Below are 26715 nucleotides of genomic sequence, written 5' to 3' on the forward strand. Positions count from 1 at the left end.
AGAGACACGTGAAGGCTCATGGGTAAGCACAAGGACTGTTCTGATAGCCTCACTTTTAGACTTAAATAAATAACTAAATTGCAGTTAACCCTGTTTCCCTTGAGGCTAGACATTGCATATAGATCCTATTTTTATTGCATTATTTTTGTCTTTTGTAAAGCCCTATAGTGAACAAAATCATCTTACATCTTGCATATGAAGCTTGCCGCTGTTTTCTGTGTTTTTATCAGTTGTTTGCATGGTGTTGTTGCGAGCTTCCTTTAGGAACTCTTGCAGCTCTGATAGCTTCTTATTGTATTCTTCGATGGGCTCCAGTACAATAGGAAATAGAGACAGGGTATTGTTGTGTTTCTGCACCCATTCCTCTTGGACCTCATCTAACACTGCAAAATTAGGATTACAAAGCAAAATGTAATACTTTACTGATTACATAAAAACATAACAAATGTGAAAAGATAGACAAAATCTTCTGCGCTTGACAGAGATGTGGTGGCGGTGGGTCTCTAGGGCTCCGGGTAAAAGCACAGATCCTAATGCCCACTTGGGGTCAGGGGAAACCCGATGGAAACACTGTATAAAGAACAATAAGAGGGAGCACGACCTTGTGCAATACCCAAATGGAGTTTATTAAAATGAAATGAGAAGAAACATACTCACAAACATAAAAAAGTTAAAAGCATATCGATCCACAATGGACCCAAAGGCTCAGTAATTTTGAAGGTCCTCTGGCTTGCTGGACACTGTCCTGAAACTTTGGGACCATTGCGGATCGATATGCTTTTAACATTTTTATGTTTGTGAGTATATTTCTTCTCATTTCATTTTAACAACATTAAGACCGCCCGTCGCACATTTACTACGGCAGGCTGCCTCTCCTGCATGAACCGGCGTAGCCTTATGTCAGTCGCACGCGTGGTGCAGGGGGGGCAAGCGCGCCCTGCAGGTGGTGCACTTCTGCCCCCCCCACTAGGCAATGGGGATACTGATGCATGGGGCCGGCGGTCGCGATTGCTGCCGTGCACCCGTGATCGCCCGCCGCTGAGAGAGAAGGACAGTCAGCTGTTGTAAACACAGCTGACCGTTCTTTCTGAAATGATCACAGAGCACCTGTGATCCTTCTATATAGGATCACAGGTCTCTGTGGTAATTTCACAAGCCCATCCCCCATACAGTTAGAAAACACTCCCCTAGGCTCACACCTAACCCTTTGACCACCCCTAGGTAAACCCCTTCCCTGCCAGTGTCATTATTACAGTAACAGTGCATATTTTTAGCACTGATTACTTTAGTATTGTCACTGGTCCCCCAAAAGTGTTAAAAATGTCAGTTAGGGGTCTGGTCTGCCTGCCACAATGTCGGTGTCCTGCTAAAAATCGCAGATCGCTGCCATTACTAGTAAAAAAATAAAAAATAAAATGACATAAATCTTTCCCCTAGTTTGTAGACGTGATAACTTTTGCGCAAAAAAATTAGCTTATTGCAATTTTTTTTTTTTTTTTACCAAAAATATGTAGCAGAATACAAATTGGCTTAAAAGGGTTAACATTTTTGATTTTTAAATTTTTTTTTGGAAATGTTATATAGCAGAATGTGAAAAATATGTATATTTTTTTTCAGAAACGTTGCTCTTTTTTTGTTTATTGCGCAAAAAATAAAAATCGCACAGGTGATCAATTACTACCAAACGAAAGCTCTATTGGGGGATAAAAAGGTCATCAATTTTATTTTGGTACAGCATCACACTACCGCACAAATTTACATTAAAGTAACGCAGTGCCGAATCACAAAAAATGGCCTGGTCATTAAGGGGGCAAATCCTTCTGGTCTTGAAGTAGTTAATAAACTCCATTTGGGTAACGCACAAGATCATGTGCCCTCCTCTTGTTCTTTATACGGTATAAAAACAGCAAAATGTCAAAAACAGCATATACTGTGAGTGACCTTAAAATACAGTGGGTACGGAAAGTATTCAGACCCCCTTAAATTTTTCACTCTTTGTTATATTGCAGCCATTTGCTAAAATAATTTAAGTTCATTCTTCTTCCTCATGAATGTACACATAGCACCCCATACTGACAGAAAAACACAGAATTGTTGACATTGTTGCAGATTTATTAAAAAAGAAAAACTGAAATATCACATGGTCCTAAGTATTCAGACCCTTTGCTCAGTATTTAGTAGAAGCCCCCTTTTGATCTAATACAGCCAGGAGTCTTTTTGGGAAAGATGCAACAAGTCTTTCACACCTGAATTTGGGGATCCTCTGCCATTCCTACTTGCAGATCCTCTCCAGTTCTGTCAGGTTGGATGGTAAACGTTGGTGGACAGCCATTTTTAGGTCTCTCCAGAGATGCTCAATCAGGGCTCTGGCTGGGCCATTCAAGAACAGTCACGGAGTTGTTGTGAAGCCACTCCTTCGTTATTTTAGCTGTGTGCTTAGGGTCATTGTCTTGTTGGAAGGTAAACCTTCGGCCCAGTCTTAGGTCCAGAGCACTCTGGAGAAGGTTTTTGTCCAGGATATCCCTGTACTTGGCCGCATTCATCTTTCCCTCAACTGCAACCAGTCGTCCTGTCCCTGCAGCTGAAAAACACCCCCACAGCATGATGCTGCATGATGCTGCCACCACCATGCTTCACTGTTGGGACTGTATTGAACAGGTGATGAGCAGTGCCTGGTTTTCTCCACACATACCGCTTAGAATTAAGGCCAAAAAGTTATATTTTGGTCTCATCAGACCAGAGAATCTTATTTCTCACCATCTTGGAGTCCTTCAGGTGTTTTTTTAGCAAACTCCATGCGGGCTTTCATGTGTCTTACACTGAGGAGAGGCTTCCGTCGGGCCACTCTGCCATAAAGCCCCGACTGGTGGAGGGCTGCAGTGATGGTTGACTTTCTACAACTTTCTCCCATCTCCTGACTGCATCTCTGGAGCTCAGCCACAGTGATCTTTGGGTTCTTCTTTACCTCTCTCACCAAGGCTCTTCTCCCCCGATAGCTCAGTTTGGCCGGACGGCCAGCTCTAGGAAGGGTTCTGGTCGTCCTAAACGTCTTCCATTTGAGGATTATGGAGGCCACTGTGCTCTTAGGAACTTTAAGTGCAGCAGAAATCTTTTTGTAACCTTGGCCAGATCTGTGCCTTGCCACAATTCTGTCTCTGAGCTCTTCAGGCAGTTCCTTTGACCTCATGATTCTCATTTGCTCTGACATGCATTGTGATCTGGAAGGTCTTATATAGACAGGTGTGTGGCTTTCCTAATCAAGTCCAATCAGTATAATCAAACACAGCTGGACTCAAATGAAGGTGTAGAACCATCTCAAGGATGATCAGAAGAAATGGAAAGCACCCGAGTTAAATATATGAGTGTCACAGCAAAGGGTCTGAATACTTAGGACCATGTGATATTTCAGTTTTTCTTTTTTAGTAAATCTGCAACAATGTAAACAATTCTGTGTTTTTCTGTCAATATGGGGAGCTGTGTGTACATTCATGAGGAAGAAGAATGAACTTAAATGATTTTAGCAAATGGCTGCAATATAACAAAGAGTGAAAAATTTAAGGGGGTCTGAATACTTTCCGTACCCACTGTATATCTATAGCCAAACCTTTTTTTAGTTGTGAATTGAGTGGGAAAGGATTGGGTCTCCTATCAGTTTTATTGCAGAAGGTTCCATTGAAGTGATTCACTTCCTGTCTGGTGAACGGTTTTCTCCAAGAAAAGAGAAATCGCCCTTCATTGGAAAAGGAGGAGGGAATAGGCTTAGTGCGGTGTAATGTGAAGCCAGGCAGGACCGGGAAGGGCTGGCGGGCTTCCAAATTACATCATACAAGAAGATAATGGTGCATGACCAAGTGGGGTCAGAATTCTGAGAGGATTCTGCAGGACAATGCTATAACCACTGGGTGGGAGATTATCTAGAATGTTCAGAACCTGCAACAAGGTATGCAGGTTTTTTTTTTTGTCATCTGTGTCCCATTTAAGAGATTTGCCTTCATTGGTGGTTCCTCGCTTCAACAGCTGTCACTGGAGCAAACATCTCCAATGAAAGATTTTAAGTCTATTCCTCTTCTGGTGACAACTCAACATTTTGGATTTTGCCCCACTTTTAGCCCTGTTAAATTTCCCTACAGGTACTCAGACATTAATATAAACCTGACAGGATCTCTAATCCTTCCACACTACATCCAAAACAGAAAAAAATATATATTTCATCGGGTATCTCATAGCACATTAAAAAAATTGAAAAGTCATGGAAAACAACTAATGTCAATTTTCACATCTATATGCATCCAATTAGGTCAAATAATGATTAAATAATAATTTAGAATTTATAACAAAATAATTTTGAATTGAATTTATATTTTGTGGTCAGACAGCTGAGTTTAAAGTGCATTTTTAAGCTCCATTAGACAGATGTATTATCATTTTCTGTCCTGTCTGCAACATTTTACCAGACAGGAAGTGAGAAGAACTAACCTACAACAACATGGACAAAAATAAAAATTATTATTTTTTGTAGAGTAATGAATAGCTAGAAGCCATGTAAGATTTTATTTTTTGTCTATGCCCATGTTGCAGATTTTCCATCACTTCCTGTTTGGTGAAACTGTTGTCAGATATCAGGAAAAACCCAACATAAGTTTTTTTGATTTGACATAAACTACATAAAAACCCCATTATACTAATGAACAAATGCAGAGAATTTAGGCTGGCCATACAATGGACAGAAATTCGGTCAGTTCAGCTGGGACTGGCCACATTTCCATAGATGTATGGGCACTGTGGTCAAACAAATGTTGATCAACTGATTGACTTGTGTTCATTCAGCCTGTTGAAAAATGTCTGCATGATCAGCTATAGCCTGCAGCACAGATCAGTGTATTCTGATGACGGGGGAGTCTCCCCACTGTCCAAATACACAGCGGGGAGAATTCTCACATCCACCTTCAATGTGTAGATGGGGGAATTGGGTCAATTTTTTTTTTTTTGCTCAATTCACTAGAATGAAAAAACTGACCCATCAATAGCTAGACTGAAGAAGGTGCAAGTTGTATCCCACACAGAGCTTGGCATTTGCCCTCACTGATAGAGACAAGAATTATGCATCTACATTTATTTATTAAATGTCTTCATAACATCCAAATAAAGAAAAGAGAAATGGGCACAGTTGTGCAACTAATCAATGTAATAAACCTAAAATAACAACATCAGGTGTAATAAAGGTAAATCTGATGGTCATTTTAGCAAGTTCCAAGTGTTAACATACTTCCTAATTAAAGGTTCTTAAAAAATGTATCTACTTACCCTCTTCAGCGGTTTCTGCTTCTTCTTGCACCAGCTTTTTCTGAGTGTCAAAGTTAAGTACTGACAGTTCTTTTAGCATTTGCTCTGCATCCTTTAAGTTTTTAACACGATCTGTGGGGCTCACATCGCCTTGCAGGGATTCGTAATGCTTTAGTTTAACAAGTGTTTCTGCGAAAATATTAGGATTGCATTCAGATTATTGCATGTGTTCTGGGTATACAGGCACACAACCTGGCCTCCGGTGATTAGGGTTAGCACCACAATGCACTTCTGTTGACTTACAGAGGTTCAGCCTAGTGTATCATGCACAGCCCTATGGGAACTGCGAGATACAGCTTATACTGGTTGCAGTGCTCCAATACCCCACGTGAGGCAGGTTTCAGAGGTAGACTTGTTCAGCCCCACTTTTATGTATTTTTATTCTTGTATTAATTGCCATGACGTTATAAAATTTTCTGTAGCATGTTGACATCTAGTGGTAATTTTGGGGCACTGCAACCTGTTTACTAATGTGATTTGGTATCTTCCTCTGTCCTCACCTCTCTGCCCTCCCCTCCTGTTTAGTGCTTTTTTTAGTTTAGTCGTAGCTAGATCCTCCCCATATCTTCCATGTTCCTTCAGTCCCTCAGTGTTAGCTATTCACAGAGACAGGGCTCAGGAAATCCATTATCTTGATAAACTTAAAAAGACTGGAAAACATCCTCTGTACTGCTATTAGCTGAATTCAAATTGTGTTGGATCGAATGTCTGTCTTTTTTGAAGAGTTAAGCAGTTTCTGGATGGTGCCAAATTTTACTTTCTGCTTTGCTTCTGTTGTCAGATCCCAGAAGTCATAACTTGGCTCCTTAAGCAGCACTCAGCTGAGTTGGGTCACTTATGTGAACAGAGGGTCCACGTGGCTGCAGAATAATAAGGCCCCTTTCACACGGGCTTTCCGACCTGGTCCACCTGTCAGTTTTTCAGGTGGACCTGATCGGATGCTCCATGCAGCCCTAAAGAGGAGTGGATGTCAGCGGAGACATCTCCGCTGACACCCGCTGCTATCCGATCAAATCCTGTCCGTGAGATCCGGACAGATGGAAACCCTATTTTCCATCCGTCTGGAGGATTGGATCAGATAAGATCGGATGAAAACGGACAAGCGGTCCGTTTTCATCTGATCTCCCATAGAGGAGAGCAGGGCTCTGACATATCTGTCTCTGCAAAGTAAGCAGAGACGGAACTGTCATCCGCCTGCTCAGCAGGGATTGGCGGATCGATCCCCGCTGAGCAAAACAGAGTCCATCGGTCGCACCGCCCGTGTGAAAGACGCCTAAGAAGCTACTCAGAGAGAGCTTTTTAGCAAAAACTGACTTCTATCTGTGTACTATCTGTGTACAGTATATCTCTTTTTTTCTGCCTGCCCAGTGTGCCCACTATCTAAAGTTTCTACTTACTGTGATTTTTGATAGCTGTCCTATTTTGATTATCAACTGTTTTTTTCAGAACAATACAAATACAGAAGTAAATCCATGACAATGTAACTCTATAGTTATCAATATCAATGAATAATTCATGGCTGGCTACAAAAATAAATAAAATGCAACTTTTATTAATCAAACTATGCATTTTTGAATTTTTAAATGAATAAGAGGTCACGTTAAACATTGCTATATATTGTCTATAACTATGTATGCGCATGCATTTATGCATTTACAGTATCTCACAAGAGTACACCCCTCACATTTTTGTAAATATTTTATTATATCTTTTCATGTGACAATACTGAAGAAATGACTCTTTGCAACACTGTAAAGTAGTGAGTTTACAGCTTGTATAACAGTGTGAATTTGCTGTCCCCTCAAAATAACTCAACACACAGCCATTCATGTCTAAATCGCTGACAACAAAAGTGAGTGCACCCCTAAGTGAAAATGTCCAATTTGGGCCCAATTAGCCATTTTCCCTCCCTGGTGTCATGTAACTTGTTAGTGTTACAGGGTCTCAGATGTGAATGGGGAGCAGGTGTGTTTAATTTGGTGTTATCAATCTCACTCTCTTATACTGGTCACTGGAAGTTCAACATGGCACCTCATGGCAAAGAACTCTTTGAGGATCTGAAAAAAAGGAATTGTTGCTCTACATAAAGATGACCTAGGCTATAAGAAGATTGCCAAGACCCCAAAACTGAGCTGCAGCAAAATTGGCCAAAACCATACAGTGGTTTAACAGGACAGGTTCCATTTAGAACGGACCTCGCCATGGTTGACCAAAGAAGTTGAGTGCACATGCTCAGCATCATATCCAGAGGTTGTCTTTGGGAAATAGACATATGCGTGCTGCCAGCATTGCTGCAGAGATTGAAGGGGTGGGGGATCAGCCTGTCAGTGCTCAGACCATATGCCGCACATTGCATCAAATTGGTCTGCATGGCTGTCGTCCCAGAAGAAAGCCTCTTCTAAAGATGATACACAAGAAAGCCCGCAAACAGTTTGCTGAAGACAAGCAGACTAAAGATATGGATTACTTGAACCATGTCCTGTGGTCTGATAAGAACAAGGTAAACTTATTTGGTTCAGATGGTGTCAAGCGTGTGTGGCAGTAACCAGGTGAGGAGTACAAAGACTACAGTCAAGCATGGTGGTGGGAGTGTCATGGTCTGGGACTGCAAGAGTGCTGCTGGTGCTGGGGAGCTACAGTTCATTGAGGGAACCATAAATGCCAACATGTACTGTGACCTACTGAAGCAGAGCATGATCCCCTATCTTCAGAGACTGGGCCACAGGGCAATATTCCAACATGATAACGACCTCAAACACACCTCCAAGATGAACCACTTCCTTGCTAAAGAAGCTGAGGATAAAGGTGAGGGACTGGCCAAGCATGTCTCCAGACCTAAACCCTACTGAACATCTGTGGGGCATCCTCAAATGGAAGGCGAAGGAGCGCAAGGTCTCTAACATCCACCAGTTCTGTGATGTCCTCATGGAGGAATGGAAGAGGACTCCAGTTGCAACCTGTGAAGCTCTGGTAAACTCCACGCCCAAGAGGGTTAAGGCAGTGCTGGAAAATAATGGTGGCCACAAAAAATATTGACACTTTGGGCCCTAATTGGACATTTTCACTTAGGGGTGTACTCACTTTTGTTGCCAGCGGTTTAGACATTAATGGCTGCGTGTTTAGTTATTTTGAGGGGACAGCAAAGTTACACTGTTATACAAGCTGTACACTCACTACTTTACATTATAGCAAAGTGTAATTTCTTCAGTGTTGTCACATGAAAAGATATAATAAAATATTTACAAATATGTTAGGGGTGTACTCACTTTTGTGAGCTACTATATATATATATATATATATATATTTATATATACACTATATTACTAAAAGTATTGGGATGCCTGCCTTTACATGCACATGAACCTTAATGCCATCCCAGTCTTAGTTCGCAATATTGAGTTGGCCCACCCTTTGCAGGTATAACAGCTTCAACTGTTCTGGGAAGGCTGTGTCCGCAAGGTTTAGGAATGTGTGTATGAGAATTTTTGACCATTCTTCCAGAAGCGCATTTGTGAGGTCAGGCACTGATGTGGACAGTCTGTGCTCTAATTAATCCAAAAGGTGTTCTATCGGGTTGAAGACAGGACTCTGTGATGCCTTAAGTGTTCCCTTCACTGGAACTAAGGGGCCAATCCCAACCCTTTAAAAACAACCCCACACCATAATCCCACCTCCACCAAATGATTTGGACCAGTGCACAAAGCAAGGTCCATAAGGGCAAGGAAGAGCAAGTTTGGGGTGGAGGAACTTGACTGCCATGCACAAAGTCTTAACTTCAACCTAATAGAACACCTTTGGGATAAATTAGAGCGGAGACTGCGAGACAGTCTTTTTCATCCACATCAGTGCCTGACCTTGCTTTTGGACCAGTGCACAAGGCAAGGTCCATAAGGACATGGAAGAGCAAGTTTGGGGTGAAAGAACTTGACTGGCCTGCACAAAGTCCTGACCTCAACCTGATAGAACACCTATGGGATAAATTAGAGCGGAGACTGCGAGCCAGTCCTTCTCGTCCACATTATTTCATGTGCATGTAAAGGCAGGTGTCCCAATACTTTTGATTTATATATATATATAAATATTTTTGTACACCTGTGTTGTAAGAGACTCTGCATATACTGTATACCGTGTATTTACCAATGTATACCGTGTATTTCATATATACAGTATGGTTTGTGTCAGAGTCAGTCCAACATTAGTGTTAACAAACTGGTGAAGTTTTAAGCATTAGGATTGTGTGTCTAAATAGATTCTAGATATTTAGAAAATCTATAATCTATATTAAAATGCACTGTGGATATTATATCACTCATACTATGAACTGAATCCCTGCCCCGATATGTTGACAAACTGTTAGAGCAATGAAAGAAAGATGGTTCCTGCATATTTGTTGCACTAAATGCATTGCACAGTGAAACAAAAAGATGCAGACATTATCCTTGTCATTTATCAAGTTTATTTATTGTACTCAATGTCACTTTCCTTTTTATAGAGTATCAACTTGGCTTTAAATGATAACATTCTATAGAAATTATACTGTTATAGTGTCAGGGAGGGCGGAGTGTGAAGAAGAGGTCATATAAAACAGCTGCAATAAAAGACAGCACAGATTGAGCCATCCAAACCACAGACACAGGATGTTGGGGAGTCCAATAAAGTGATGAACTGCAGCCTATCCCCATCTGACTTAAGAGAGTCAGTGTGCCTTGGGGGAAATCTAATTTGTCTGCATACAGCAGGAATATTTCATACATTTGGGTATTGCCAGCTAGATATCTGCTCCAGTCTGTAGGAGAATTGTGTCTGAAATAAATGACAAGAGGTCTTACAGTTTCAAGCAATTGTTTGGGAACTGTTTGGAAGTACCCGGATTTTTGCACAAATAGATCCTAAAATTATTTTCTAATCTTCAAAAAAAAAAAAAAAAGCCAAAAAAACATATTGTTGAATTGATGCTCTAGGGTTGCCATTATTAGTCTTCAATCCCAATTCAGTACGCCATGGACTCACAATAGCAATGTGCATTGCAGGTGTCCAGCACTAATTATGTAAATTCATGTTCCATAGTCATTATAATAATAATACATAGAGGCTGTAAATTATAACGTGCAGGCACGTATAACTGAACATGCATGCCCTCTTCCATTATGACCAAATTCTGGGCCACTGTGATGTGTAAATCTCTGACACTTATGGATTATGTCAAGATCATCGACTCCCTTTTGCTGCCCACCTAATCTTATTATGAGCTTTTCATTCAGCATTGGGTAATTGGAATGTGCAGGATGCATTAAGGCAATGGTAAGTTTTAACATCACCAGGAATGCCAAAGCTACGTCTGTCAAAACGGCTCAGTGTTTGGGATAAAGTTAAGGATATGGCAGCTGCTGCAGGAACCTACAGGCACTTTTAGGTAGGGTACTTCATATCTGACAACAGTTTCTTTATTTTTCTATAGTGGCAGAGCTACATTACAGCCAAAATCCTAAACAAAAAAAAACCTACCCATCCCCTCCCCTCCCCATCTCCTCCACATTTATTTTAAATACCCCTATATTTAATTACAATTGTGCTACAATCAGAACTTATGTGATTTATGTCCCTCTCCCAATTCTTGTTAAAGGGATGCCCAATCGGGGGAGTGTCATACACAATTTGCAAATCACTGACATGTAAGCTCTGGTAGTGCTGGCAGACAGGCTGAAAGCTTTACCTTCTGTAGTCCACTCATTGTACTTGCGGTATTAATAGCACAGACAAGAAACTGAATAGAGGCACAGAAGTGCACAACTCAGAGATTTTATGAATGTAAATTGATAGGACTAAGGTACATTTCTCAGAAATAATCTCAACGATAATCTAAATTTATAACTGAGTATATTAGGTATGTGTATAGGGCAGTAGCAATGTGTTGATTGCAGCCAATCAGATTGGAAATCACTGAGTGATTGAAATATTATTTTAAGATAACTATTTTATTGTCTAGTTCTGTGCACTGATCTGAGCCATAATCAGGCGTTAATGTGTTTTAAAATAATTAATAATTATTTGTTAATTTATTTTGCCATGTGCTGTTTAGATTTAGGTTTGAGTAGCCTACAAGTTTTTTTTATAATTTCAGAAATAAATATAAAATATGTATAATAATTCTGCACTATTAGTGTACAAAAACAAACATAAAAAAATTAAAATTAAACCAAAATAAAATGAAAAAAAAAACAAAAAACAGCTCAAATGTTCAAATATAGAGCAGCTAATACTGGACAGTGCAATCACCACACATGTACTTGAACAAATAGATATACAGTATATACTGTAGTGTAGTGCTTCACTAAATCAGCAATAGTGGGCAAATGTATACGTGTTCAAAAAAGATAAATATCTTCCACAATTTAGTCCATCACATGCCTCCACTTATAGTATCACCCAGGTGCCCAATGGGGTGTCCCCTCTCCTGGTGTGATGGACCTCACAGATGATAAAAGGAGGTCATAAAACGCTTAATAAATAAATCAGATCAGCACCACCCACATCTCCTCTCCAACATGATCGCATAGTGCAACACTGCTTTAACAATTATTTAAAAAAGAAATAATAAATGCACTCACAAAATTAAAGGTGGGCAGGACTCTGTGATGTCATCACACTGGTGGTGACTGGGCGTCATCTTTCCAGTACAGATGCCGATACTATGAGAACTTATGCTGTTGTCTGATCCACTTATGTGTCATTTTATTCTGTGAGTACATTTATTATTTCTTTTTTTTTTTTTTTTTTTACTTGGATACTTGTATTTATTTTGTCACGGAGATTTAACAAATATTTATTGGATAGTGTATAGAACTTTATGCACATTATTAATTGGTGATTGCACTACTAAACTTTGACATATCTATTTAAAAATATTGTACAATATTGCTGTTTTAGAGGAGTGCTTCACTACGTTATATATCCATTTAGAAATAAATAAAAAACTGAAATATCTTCCATGGAATCTTCCAATATGGGCCTTTGGACCTATATTCTATCTCATGCATATTGCTGAATGATACAAACTAAAATAACAGTATGAAGAAAAATATGCTTCGTACCATTAATCTCATCTTCTATGTCACTAACTTGTTCTGCAGTTAACTTTGCACGGCTCATCGTTTCCATAGTTTCCTTGTGTATCAGCTGGCCTTTCATCTCTGCAAGATTTCCCTGCAAATGGCCAGTGTCAGCATAAGTTCACAATGTCATAATCTGTAAGAGTACACAGTACATTCCATGCACAGCTGGATGCATACTGCCCCCCCCCCCCACCCCATGATTCCACATTAAACATTAATCTTATGGAAGCAAACATATTTAATCAAAATGTATTGCTACAAACATACACATGACATACAAATTATGTTACATTTACATATGTTCCCAATAATAAACTAACCAATGGAAATACACTAACCTTAAAATAAATATCATAAAGCAACTACTTAAATTGACAACTAGAGATTTAAAAGAAACCATTATTGTACAGAAAATGAGCTATTTGACTTTTACGTAATTGCTGTGCCACATATTTCAATGTTAGCTGCCTATTTAGGTTACATTCTTAAAGTGTATGTACAGCTACAACTTTTTTTTTTTTGGATAGAGTGTGTAATGGTGAAATCCTGGCCTGGATTGGTTGGCACCAAGTTGCACCTTTCCCGGCCAGGCTGAAAACACAACAAACTATTATTTTTTTTACAGTAAAGAATGGTTAAAACATCTGTTAAAAAACCTGCCAGCTTATTTTGTGCTCTCTCTGTACCATTAGAAAAACTTATGTCCCAGAAATGCAATACTAATTAGGGGAAATTTCCTTAAGTCAGGGGAATTCTTGTCTCAGACAGTTGTCCATTGAACAGGATTCCCATTATAAAATTTCCTCTTCCATCTTCGTCTGGGGATAACTTCAAAATGTTTGATTTTCCCCTTGCTTTCTTTCTCAGGGACAATGGTCAACAGGACAAAGGTAGGGGTGAATTTCCCCAATGGGGACACAGACAGCCAAAGAAGTTCTATCCCTTCCCCAATCAAAAATGAAAAAAGTTTTTGCCTAGAGATGCACCTATAAGACTTAAAACAGTGCAGTTGGCAGTGTTCTTCTATATGATTATAGAGGACTAATGGGTGAGTCACCTGTCTACTAGAAACCATTGGATAAGCATATAGTTGTGGAGGTACTCACCGGTCTTGAAGCAGGAGAATATGTTCAAACAATCAGTTTTGGCTATAGCTAATGTTTTGATGGATGCATTCTATCCTTGCCAAACCATACCCATAAATATTATTACTATGCTTTTTGCATAGTTATGTTAACTTGTTCTTTAAGTTGAGTAAGATATCTTTAACCAGTTATAGAAATGAGCATGCTACACACCCAAAGAGATTTTATCTAAATTATTTGGGCAACTTTAGTACATACAGACCCTCTTCCTTCTTTCCTTGCACGTCTCCAGCTGCATAGGACATCCAGGCCTAGCTTTATTGGCACATGAGAAGATATTTCTGCTCTTGTGTAAACTGAACCACAGAACAGTGTCTGCAGTGTCAAGAAGAAGCAATGTTATTATTTCTTCACTGTAACTTTTTTATTCATAGCAGATCAAAGGTATAACATTTGATTTGCAATTAATGTCAGTTAAGAAAATCTTGTAAGTTAAAAAGAAAGTTTATTAATAAAAAAAAAAACTATTTAACTTCTTAGGTAAAGTGTTTCTAAACCCACAACAGTAAAATCAGTCTGTATATGCAGTAAAGCATGCTTGGTATACTCACTGTGGAACCTAAGGGGCTAATCCTGTGCATTGTGTAAAAAGGCTGTTTGATCCTGTCTTTTCTGATCCTCTCCTTCTTCCACGGTCCTCAATCCATCTGCTGATAGTACAGAGCCTTGGGGGCACTTTGCACATGCTCAGTTTGGTTTAGAGAGTTTTTTTTTCTTGGAAGAGTGTAGGTTATCAGCACAGGGGCAATTATCACTGTTCAGACAGAGGATTAGGGGTCCTGCACCCTTAAAGGACAGTCATAGGAGAATAACCCCCCCCCTTCAAGTTTTAACCAGTGCTCACCTGGACACTGATAGGAGTCACAACACTGCTATATACTGCTGATGAGCAAAGGTATTTAGCAGTTTATATTTACTAAATTAATTGCATTTCTATGTAATGTGGGAGACCAGATATAGTGAATGCAGGGTTCTGGGTTTAATATCACTTTAACCATAATCAATGCTAAATAATTCCTTTCTCCCCTTAGCTATGATATAATTTCAGTTTTTTTTTTACTGTTAATAGTTACTTTTTTTAAAAAATCTTTATTTGTTTATTCCTTAATTCCCTAAAATGGAACATTGAAAAAAGGCTTTATTCCATTTGTAAATAACTTTGCTATGCTTTGTCATAGTAACAACATGTTAGTGTCAGTATACACAGGAGAAATTATAGAATAAAACGTGCACTTATCAACAGGTTTTAGCTAACACTGGTATATTATTTTTTAGACCTTTTGCTTAAAGATTGCATAGAAAAAAAATGAATAAAACAATATACAGTATATATCACCTTGTTACCCTAAAGACAAAGTTAATGCAATACACAGACCCATAGCTGAAATGTAAAAATCGCTCTGGTCCATAGGGGTTAAATATTTGTTTCTTCAAATAAAATGTTATTAGTTACCATTAGTGGCCTACGTTTATAGATTCAATTGAAGAAAACCCTTCTGGTTGAATTTTGGAAGATGGTAAAAATGTGGTAGATCAAGCATTGTGTGCAATTATCTGTGAATATACTAATATGAAAACAGATTAAAATGGCTATAATATACATACTAACCTTCTCTGCAATTTCATTAACTTCCACTTGAATTAGTTTCACTTCTGCTTCAATGTCAGAAATCTGAAGATCTTCAAACATTAACTGATTCTTCTTTTCTTGAAGATTTCCCTAAATAATGAAATTAAGATGATAACATTTTGCAGTATGTTCACAAAACAGAAGTTTATTGTTATGTATATATTGTACATGCAGCCAATGATATATATATCCACTTGCATTTATAAATACATAATATCAATATCAGCAAGACTCCAAAGGGAGCCAAAAGGACATGATACAGGGAGATATGACTGGTACACTTGTCTCTATACTTTAGTACATTCAAAAAAGGTTTCTACTGTGTGGGATTTTAATGGCACCAAAAGAGGAAGATCATTAAGATCATATCTCCTTAGTCCTAGATGTAAAAGCCACCAGCAAGCTTGCAATGTTTTATATAAGGATTATATCAAATAACAACAGCTGACAACACTGAGCCCCCAGGTTTAACTTCATCCTCGTGGGCCCGATTTCTTTCTCTCTGAGTGGTTATCACTTTTCTTTGGTGCACATTACAATACACTGCCTATGTGTTTTATTGACACCTTCTATAAATATTAAAAGCAAAGAGATAATTCTGTCAATAAAAACCCTCTAAGACAGCCATTCTCAACCTTTTTACTCCAGAGGAATCCTTGAAATAATTTACAGGTCTCGGGGAACCCATGCCAAATTTTTTTCATCAGGAGTCAGTGGAAAGATTGCTCCTAACATTGGTGGAAAATGGGAAGAATTCTCTTTACATTGGTGATCAGTGGGAAGAATGACCCTTACATTGGTGATCAATGGAAAGAATGCTCCTTACATTGGTGCTCAATGGGAAGAACGTCCCTTACATTGGTAGTCAGTAGGAAGAATTAAATCCTTACAGTGGTGGTCAGAATGCCAAAGACAGCTAAATGTTCCTTAGTGCCATACAACTGGTTCTGCCAAGTAGCGTTGGCCCTGGAGCTATGTAGGCACCATAAGATGTGAGTTCAATTAGTCACAGCTCAAGAAACCCCTAAAAACCTCTGGAAGAACCCTAGGGTTCCACGGAACCCTGATTGAGAATCCCTGCCCTAAGATATAAGGTGACTCAAAAGATTTACCCAAGTAATTATTTGTATGGGGTTAAAAGGCCACTTACAAATAAAATAGTGCTATAATGTATATAATATTCTATCTTTTTGTATATATTTAACTTTAGAATGAGATAATAATCCTTGCCGTTTATTATCTTTTTGATAAAATATGAAATAAAGTAAAGACACAAAAATGCTTGTATTATATCTATGATTGGTGAGATACAATATCAGCATGCCATTTTTTCGTGCCTTTTTGGGATTAATATAGACCAATTCTTTTTTGCACAAGGTTTTTTGTAGAAACTCTCTCCCTCGATGCATTGTTGTGAGAAATTACATTAGCAATCTTATCACAGAGACAGCAATCAATGGCAAACTGTAAACCAGAAAAGTAAAAGTGATCAGCATCAATACCATGAATAGGATGACTGATGAGTTAATGTCACTGAGGAGCCTGTTAACTGCCACTCCAGTGGATATATTCCTTATTGTTGACCTGGTTTCATTTATTAATAAATCACTGATTCTGAGGTCATCAATTAGGTCCCATATACATTTATCACAATCTAGTGAAACAGAAGAACAATATGTTAGTTTCTGAATATGTACAGGACAATATGTTCATGTACAGCATAGAGAATGTTTTTTTAATAATGTAATTTATTAAGTAAATCAAGGCACACAGGTACATGTTATTCTATATCAACACATTTAAAAGATTGAGATATGTAGGCAGAAACATGTGAAAGTGTTATCACTTGACTAGTAATATAGTCCATACTCATTTGTGATCTGTGCTATGGTAAAATGTAACCAATGCCTATAGTAAAACAATCCAGTTGTGTATTTGGCCCTCAAACAAATCTAAAGAATATTACAGCATAGGACAAAAAAGTGCAAAGATCAAACATTTCAGTATAGATTCTGCACTAAATATAGCTATTAAATAGCATAAAAAAATGTAAAATTTGAAAAGATATTTGCCTAGAGAAAGCATAATCTGTTAATACTGCTGATGGTACCTCCATCTTTGTTATATCATCTAAATTGTATAAACAATGTCTGCACATTCCTCCACCATTGACCTAGACTATCTCTATCTCTAGACTATCTCCCCCAATAATCATTGTATTCGCTGTGCTCACAGAACACCTCTAAATTCTTCTCTCTACTGAACAGGAGTTATGAGCAAGTTTGGGGTGGAGGAACTTGACTGGCCTGCAGAGAGCCCTGACCTCAACCCGATAAAACACCTTTGGGGAGAGTTAGAGCAGAGACTGCAAGCCACGTCTTCTCGTCCAACATTGCCTGACCTCGCAAATGCGCTTCTGGAAGAATGGTCAAACTTTCCCATAGACACACTCCTAAACCTTGTGGACAGCCTTCCCAGAAGAGTTGAAGCTTTTATAGCTGCAAAGGGTGGGCCAACTCAATAGTGAACCCTACGGACTAAGACTGGGATGCAATTAAATTTCATGTGCGTGTAAAGTCAGGTGTCCTAATACTTTTGCCAATATAGTGTATTTATATATAAATATATATATATATATATATATATATACATATACATACATATATATATATATATATATATATATATATACAGAACTTTTTTCCTCAGTGAAAAGGTGCTGGAACTCCCCCCATCTGAGTCACTTTGTGTCTTTGCCCCTACCCAGCTCTGAGCACCATGACTTGGTTCCACCCCCTACCCACCTCCAAGCAACGCCTCATTTAGGGAATACAGAGCCAAGTATAATTTTGCTGTGCTAAGTAATTTGTATGGACTTTGGTAATGATAACAAGAAAAGCAGTAAAAAAGACCCCCCTGCAGCTAGCAGTATCATACCCCCCCCAAAGGAGCAATGGACCCCTGCAACAAAATATCACCCCAGCAACAATAGACCCCTGGCAGCAACAGCAGATCTCTCAAAAGCCAGTATTAATAGACTCTCCAGCAGTCAGGTACAATATACTTCTCCCTCAACAGTAGATCCCTTCCAGCAACAATTGACCCCCCCTCTCCCCCACAACAATAGTCACTGCCAGCAACAATAGATCCCCCACCAGCAACAATAGATCTCCCCAGCAACAATGAACCACCTAACAAAAACAGATCCCCTCCAGCAACAATATATCCCCCAGCAGCCAGCATCAGTAGATCATAATGCACACCCCTGCACTCCTTGCCATAACATACATTAAGTCCTGGAAATCCCGGAACTGCATTCCCCCGCGTTCCTGCTGAAAAAAAGCCCTGTATACACACACACACATATATATATTTTTATATATCTATGTACATATATATATATATATATATATCTATATACATATCTATATATATATATATATATATATATATATATATATATATACACACACACACACACACACACACACACACACAGGGTATATACTGTATATACAGTAGATAAAACAGTAATAAAGTATAAAACTTGGAAACATTGTTCAGTGGCTTCAGTTCTGCATTGCATCTGTATTTAATCAGTTTAAAAAGCTGTAGGCTCTCTGATTTGGTGTAATAAATCCAAGCTAAAATTTCACAGGTTTATATTCTTCCTGTGGTCTTTCCTGTTTTATATTTCTAGCCCTTACTGCATCATAAATCAAGGTATAAATAAGGATAACAGCTGATATTGAGTAATGCATTATTCTCTAGGTGACCTGAGACTGCATTTTCTTCCATATAAATTTAATGACTGCCTTTAAAGATACAAGAGAAGAACCCAGCTTTCCTTTATCTTTACTTTACAACTTACCAAATGAACAGTCTGAGCCACTTGGGGAATCAGGATCTTCTAGTAGACATTCTCCTGTTTTATTGTTACACGGTCCACCACCACAGTTGCATTCTACAAGACATGCAATAAGGGTAATAATTACACAAAATAAGTAAATTACTCTAGGACAGGAAAGACATACACATGTTTAAAATTACACATAATGTCAAACATCTGTGAATTCTAAAAAGTTTGCTCATCAATATGTAAGGCGATAGTCTTATCTGAATTGCTTTAACTGTGGACTACCAGGATAAATAGTGGCAAACATTTATTAGTTGCAACAGTGGTACACCAACATTTTGCTATTCCTGAATTTTTTTTATTTTTTTTTATCAAATTGTAGAAAAGATTAAAAATGATAGATGTGGCATTAAAACCCTAATAACTTTTTTACGTGTTCACTACAGTTGTAGTGAACTGATAAGGGATACTCTTGACCTGTTTATCTGTGCACTGGGGCAGAGGGAATAAATACACTTCTCTACGTCCCTATCTGAAAAATGTAAGTTGCACATAACCCCTGTGATTTTCCCTCCACATCCTAATAGCGGTATTAAACCCAAAAGCAAACATTAATTATATTGCAGCTTATTAAATCTTAAATGTGATGGCTGCATCAGTTTTATATTTTTAGGCTTTCTTTCCTTTATTTTCACCTGATTTCGCAGATGTAGCAGATACCACTGACAGGGGTGCATACAATAAGCATTTTTTTTATTTATTTATTTATGTAAAACCTTTATCCCAATGGAAAAAAAAACTCTAACTGCTTTGAAAGCATTAGCTAGGTTACTGCTTCATTATATTAGTGCATCTAAATCTGCTAGTACATTTAACATTCTTCTTTCCCCCAGATTAATAATGATGCTATCCAAAGGTGCACCTGTGCTCCTTTATCCAGAGGGGAGGCACTCTAATACAGGAATATGTCATTGACCAGATCACCAGGTGAAACAGAGGGAAAAAAAGGCTACAAAAGAAAACGAATGCAGCCACAAAATCTAATGATTGGTAAGCTGTAATATATTATATTTTTGGTTTTGCGCTTAATACCACTTTAAACCAGAATTTTGTGCCTCACTCTATCCCATAACATTTTGTGCATAAGCAGGCTTTTCATTACTGAAGAGACATATAATGTTGGTGCTGTGAAGGATTAACTCCTGTATGCATGTGTGGGAGTTATGTCATCCTTGTTAATCAAGATGGCGAAAGGTGCCAAACCTAGAAGAAGGCCTGGCAAAGATGGCAGTGCTGTCCAGAGAGCTTACGAACAATACATCACTGGAGGGCAGGTACATGGCCTGTGTACATGGAGTTTTGATTTCTTAAAAAAATGCACCTTAGAATAAGTTAAAATGTTGGTCAGAATGAGGTCAACAGCAGGTCTATAGCAAATGTTGATGAACTCTGAATAATCTCAGAAGATCTAAAACTATTTCAAATGAAAATGAAATGCACTTGAAAGCATGTTGCACTTGTGCAATGGTACAACCTATTAGGCAGGTGTAGAAAAGCCTAATCCTCAACACAACGCTGTCGTTAAAAGATGGGATCCCATTTATTAGGCCATGTCTTGAAACACTTTTCTGAATTTTTGGAGAATTTTGCTGGTGTTTATATTAATTTGAGTTCTTTGTAATCAGAATTCAGAATCAAAAGAACACTACACAGGGTCAATGGGAGAGTACTTCCTGAAGTAACTTCCTCTCTCCACTTTATGCATCACCAATCCCACTCTTCGAGACATGTATAAATCTAATTTGTGACAGTGAGAAATGTCTTTCTATTGACATTTTGGATTAGAGCTCATGCATCACTAGGAGTGTTGTCAGATCACCACATAACTGACAAAATGGATGAGGTTAAACTTGTGCACTACAGCAATGCCTGGATGGAAAACCAAAGCACTAAGCAGGTAAGGGGTGCTTCCTGTATAAATCTCAAAGTTTTATTTTTAGTTTTGACTGGAGTTTACACTAATTTATTTATAGTCCAATTCTACTTTTTATTAAAAAATTACTCTTTATAGCAAAGGTGATTTTTTTTCTCAGCCAACCATCATGATTATAAGGTGTATATACTTTTATTGATAGTTTAATGTAATAGTCCAGTTTTTCAAGCAAAAATAAATGGATAATTAGGATGGAGTTCTGGCAGATTTGGTAAATTAATATGTTATGATTACCCATATCAAAGGTAAGCTGTCCTATTTAAAACTAATTGTAGAACACATGGCTCTTAGTACTTGGGTGCAGAAAAATCCCTTTATCCATTGAGGACTAATGAACATCAGCCTCTTTCAATGCAATGTGCATAGGTGGTGTTAATGTGAACTACTTTGTTGTACTGTGGTCACATTTTGTCAACAGCTTGGAGATCATTTGTCAACCATTCAAGCTGTGTCTCACATTTTTACTTGCCTAATTTTAGTGCACAAAAGACAGGACCATGTGGAATGATCTGATGTTCAAAATAAAGTCATTAGCTTTCATTTCACTAATAAAATAAGTTAGACACCTTTTCACTTTCTTTGTTTAAATGTCATAAAATCTTTTCAATTCACCTAACGTAGTTTCCTGAAATCTGTCTACATTAAGTTCCCACACATCAGCTAAAATTTAAAATGAGGCTTACAGTGTAAATGTCTGATATTTATTGGGATAAAAGAGGAGGTATTTATCTGAGCTAGTGTGGGAATGTTAGCTTAGAATGGCCATCGGCAGTGAGGTGATGCCCTTATGTGGTTCTAAAAACAGGAAGGAGGGCAAAGAGATGCATGAATTCTGCAAAACTGTTGAAACTGTTGTCACATTACTGCCCAGTTGGGGAGGGTCCATCTCAGCAGTGATTTCATTACTATAGCAATCGTTTACCAGTTAAAAACCAGGTTATTTGAAGTTGTCATAAAAAGGGCAGTAAACCTGGTTTGTATTATATTGTGTCCCCTCTCATTTCCCTCACAGCTTTAACAAATATACAGTGAGCTCCTGAAACCTGTTTATCTACAGTTTTGGCTGGCTTCGAGCAATAACCCTCATCAACATGCTTAGCTTCTGTTGGCACTTACTCTGACAGCCAGATGGCCCATAATTCCAGTATCCAGACTTGCATCTCTCACATTTCAGACCACCTGATCCAGGTCTACATCTGCACTGTTGACTTACGGGATCACAGTTACTGTCTATGGAAGCAGCATTGCACTTACACTTCTGACAACCTAAGCAACTGTCAAAGCCGTAGTATCCAATCTAGAGATGTATGAGAAGAGAATGATGGTTTATTCCATATTAGATTTTACTACTTGGCAGAGTACAAAACCACATGTATATATAAAATTGTTTACAATTATTATAGAGATATTAGGATTCAAGGAAAGAAATCCAATTCTTTCTATTTATTAATATTCCCTCTAAAAAATTCAGTGGAAAAGAAAAACATTTAGTATTCTTTATATAACTACAGAAACATATTTTTTTTTTAAATTAATTGGGTTACAAAGTTATTGTAAAGTAAAAATGGCAGGGATAATAGGATTTTTGTACTCACTGAAAAATTCTTTACTCAGAGTCCATTGAGTGACAAAGGAAGTCTTCCAACTTCAGGCTATATTGCCACCTACAGGAGGCTTGGACACAACCAAAAATGTAGGCCAGCCCAGAATAACCTCTGCTCATTTTTGTAGCAAAACTACCAAAAGCATGATCAAAAACACAAAGGGGCAGGACCTCAAGTGACCCCAAGAAAAAGATTTTACAGTGAGTACCAAAATCTCTTTTTTTTCTTGTCTATTGACGGTCATGTATGCTTTTCATCTTTAGTAAAAAAGCCCAGTGTGAGCAATTGAAAAGCTGAGGACTGCCTGCAGCTCAAGATCCACCTGAAGGGTTTTATGCCCGAAGCTGGCATCAGTTGAAATTGCAACTTTCACTTGGTAGATAAATTGTGAGAACTGAAGACCAGGTGGTATCCTTGCATTGGGAAACCAATGCTTGGTGCTATAAGATCAAGAAACACTCACATAGCCAGTGAAGTATGTCTTGACAGGGAAAAGAGCAAACTAATCCTTGTAACTAAAAACTTAGACTACACAGAATGATCAAATGAGAAACCCTACAGGGTCCATCTGAAAAAATCAAAAGTAGTTAATAGATAGATATTCATACCTTAACCCATAGTCAAACAAGGAACAGGGGTGCCTCCCAGAGAAGTGGACCTGGACAGAGTGGCTGAAGAAAAATGTCCAGGTTGAGGAGAGGATCAGAAATTTTCCTAGGGAAGAAGTAACTGGGTCTAACCCACCTGATCCCATTACAGGTCCAAAAGGAATGAGGTTTCATGAATGGAAAGGGAATAAGAGCAGACACTCATCTCACAGAGGCAATAACTACTTGGGACGAACCACTTGAGGGTGAATTAGAGTAAAATTACCTCCACGGTGTGAAAGCAGTGGTTTATGAAAATGCAGTGGGAATCAAAGTCTGGTTCTACATAAAACAAGAGACAAATGGGCAGGGTACAGATGAAGTCCTCATACAAGGACATAGCAAGGCAAGAACCCAGACTTCAGTCTATCCCTACCTTTCTGTAAGAAAAGGAACTCACCCCTGGTGTGAAGCTCCATGATAGACCTTGCTGGAACATTTAACTAATCTCAGGCATTCCAAACTTCTGAAGGAACCACTGGATTTCCATCCCTCATGTTGACTTGCCCTGATCTTAAACCGATGCTCACTGACACACCAGTAAGGATGCAAAAAGTTTTTTTTAGGGCCAGGACAAGCCCTGAAAAGAGAGAATTAACTTTGACATGTACAACAACAACAGGGGTAATCTAACAGGGTCTATGATTTTTGTCACCTGAAATTTTATAGCTGAAAGAGAATACGACTCCAAAATAATTCACAATACACTGCTGCTGTCACAGACAAAAACCTATAGTGAAAAAAAGCATCAAGCTAAGATGATAGTAGGAACCACAATTGCACTCGGCCTTGACAATGGTTTGCTTAGGCACTAAGCGCTGTATTGTGGGATAGGGGAGGGGAGCTATTTAGCACATACATGTCACACGTCAAACACGTTAATGAACTTCTCTAACACTTTGTATTCTGGTTTAGATTTTGATTGTCTGTGTCATTGGCAAAGTATAAACTGAGTTAGGAACAAGACATATAGTATTATGAAAAGTAACATTAAAAATAAAAGTAAATTAAAATCCCAACAATCCAATAATTAGATGTCTCTGGATAGCAGTAGAACCTAATACTCACTTGACAGCGGTCACAAGATACTCCAGTGACACCTGGTTTGCAGTGGCATTTTCCTGTGATATCACTGCAGGAATCTGTACCACATTTTGAACAGCGGCACTCTGAAAGAGTAATTAAGTTTGTGAAAACATCTTTTTGCAGTCATAGCAATCAACAATTAAATGAAAACATATAAAATTTCTAAGGCTGACCATAAATAACTTGAATTTCAACCAATTTCTGCTTAATCAGCTGTAATTTGTGTGACCTTGCAAGCACCTTGCTCAACTAAAGATGATTTAGAAACAGACTGAGCCAGGTGGAAATGAATCGGCCAAACAGTGACTGCATCCTATCAGATGCAGTCACTGTTTGGCTATACAATAGCCAGCAGTGGAGATTCCTCTATCCATGCTGTTTAGCGTGGATGGGGGAATCAGTTGATTTTTTCCTTTCGATCTGCAGGCTGAACTAGAGGAAATCAGGCATGTACGACTATCCTAAGACAGCGATACTAAACTGATGTGCCTCTTGGTGTGACCCAACTGACATTTCATTTGTTCCTTTTGCTGTAGGAGTTAGAATGGCCATGGTCTTACAGAATATTAAACATTTTAGTAATCCAGGCCTTTCAGTTCATCAGTTTAATGACCTGCCTATGTTATACAGGTACCATGGCTAATTTGATTCTAACTCAGTTTTGTCAGTAGTGATATAGACTAATTAATATCTTATTTTGGGGTATTACAACTACCCCTCAAATCTTATAGAACCCCCCCAAACCAATATATTCATTGAAACTGGCTACATGATATAAAACAGGGCAGAAGAGCAATTATTCTTTCTGTAGATACATCTTCCTAAATATGGAAGCCCCATTTTACGTATGACAGGTACAGAAAATTCCACTTCTTTTAACCTCTAGACCTTTATGATTACACTTACCTGATAATAAGGCAAACCTTTGACAAGAGTTTGCTGACTTACTTCAGGATTTGGAGATAATAATGTGAAAGGCAGAGAGATGATCAGAAGCAGAGTGTTCTGTAGCTTTTAGAGTGAATCATGTTGGAGGTTCTGCAACCTGTGCTATAGCTCAGAATGAAAAAGCTGAAGTGATGGCACATAATCAACATTTTTCAGTGTGTCTTTGCTGCTGAGATTTTCAACTTTTTATATCCCCTGCTTAACTAGGTGATATTAATGTCTTTTTTTTTTTTTTTTTTTAAATAACAAACATATTATACTTACCTGCTCTGTGCAGTGGTTTTGCATAGAGCAATCCTAATCCTACTCTTCTCGGGTCCCCTGCCGGAGCTCCTGGCCCCTCCCTCCTGCCAAGTGCCCCCACAGCAAGCAGTTTGCTATGGAGGCATCCGAGTCGAGTCACTGCTCTATGTGTAAGCCCCGCCCCCTCTCTGTCCTCATTGACTCACTGACTTTGATTGACAGCATTGGGAGCCAATGGCGCCTGCTGCTCTCTCTCAGCCAATGAAGAGGGAGAGTCCCTGACAGCCAAGGCTCTCGTGCAACATTGCTGGATGGAGATGGTGCTCAGGTAAGTATTAGGGGGTCTGCTGCACATAGAAGTTTTTTTTTTTTTGTTATCTTCATGCATAAAATGCATTAAGATAAAACAACTTCTGCCTTTAGAACCATTTTAAATGGGTTTTCCTACTCAAATATCATATTGTTATTTTGTTTTGATGTGCTGCTTGCATAGAATATGGATATTTTCCCAGGTTTAGGTATTGAGATGTTTAGAAATACACCAAATCTGTATTTAAAAGAGAAGTGTAGTTTTGTTTTTTTAGAAAAAAAATCATACTTACCTAGGTGGATACAGCATCAATGCGATGCTGTCTCTAAGGGTGAGAACTGATCAAACACCACTGATTGCTCAGTTGTCATTGTTCCATGAGCAGAGAGCTGGTGACTGTCAATCACCGGCTCTCTGCTCTGCACCCCCCCCCGTACTCACTGGCTTAATGCATTTTATGCATTAAGATAAAAAGCCTGTGTGTAGCAGCCCCCCTCAGCCCCATATTACTTACCTGAGCCCCATCTCTGTCCAGCGATTACCATGAGTCCCTCGGCCGTCTGGGACTCTCCCTCCTAATTGGCTGAGACACAGCCGCTGTGCCATTGGCTCCCGCAGCTGTCAAAGTCAGCTAGCCAATCAGGAGAGGGAGGGGCAGGGCCGAACCGCAGCTTTGTGTCTGAATGGACACACAGGCCTGCAACTCGGCTCGGTCCCCCCATAGCAAGCTGCTTGCTGTGGGGGCACTGGATGGAAGGGAGGGGCCAGGAGCAGCAGAGAGGGACCTGAGAAGAGGAG

The 26715-nt window shown here is 38.8% G+C and overlaps 1 protein-coding gene across 1 annotated transcript in view; it reads right to left on the reverse strand.

Moving 5' to 3' along the window:
* The window catches only part of LAMA4 (laminin subunit alpha 4), a 159583-nt gene that overhangs the window by 67202 nt on the left and 65666 nt on the right, over positions 1-26715 (reverse strand). The window contains exons 6-13 of the mRNA XM_082250251.1: positions 24399-24499; positions 22196-22376; positions 19102-19194; positions 16733-16884; positions 15210-15320; positions 12435-12546; positions 5305-5472; positions 187-383 (exon numbers count right to left, since the gene is read on the reverse strand). Of these exons, the coding sequence (XP_082106377.1) occupies positions 187-383; positions 5305-5472; positions 12435-12546; positions 15210-15320; positions 16733-16884; positions 19102-19194; positions 22196-22376; positions 24399-24499 (1115 nt within the window). The remainder of the gene's footprint in view (positions 1-186; positions 384-5304; positions 5473-12434; positions 12547-15209; positions 15321-16732; positions 16885-19101; positions 19195-22195; positions 22377-24398; positions 24500-26715) is intronic.

The sequence above is a fragment of the Pelophylax lessonae genome (assembly GCF_965119305.1).
Source record: "Pelophylax lessonae genome assembly, chromosome: 3".
In the NCBI taxonomy this organism is placed as follows: domain Eukaryota; kingdom Metazoa; phylum Chordata; class Amphibia; order Anura; family Ranidae; genus Pelophylax; species Pelophylax lessonae.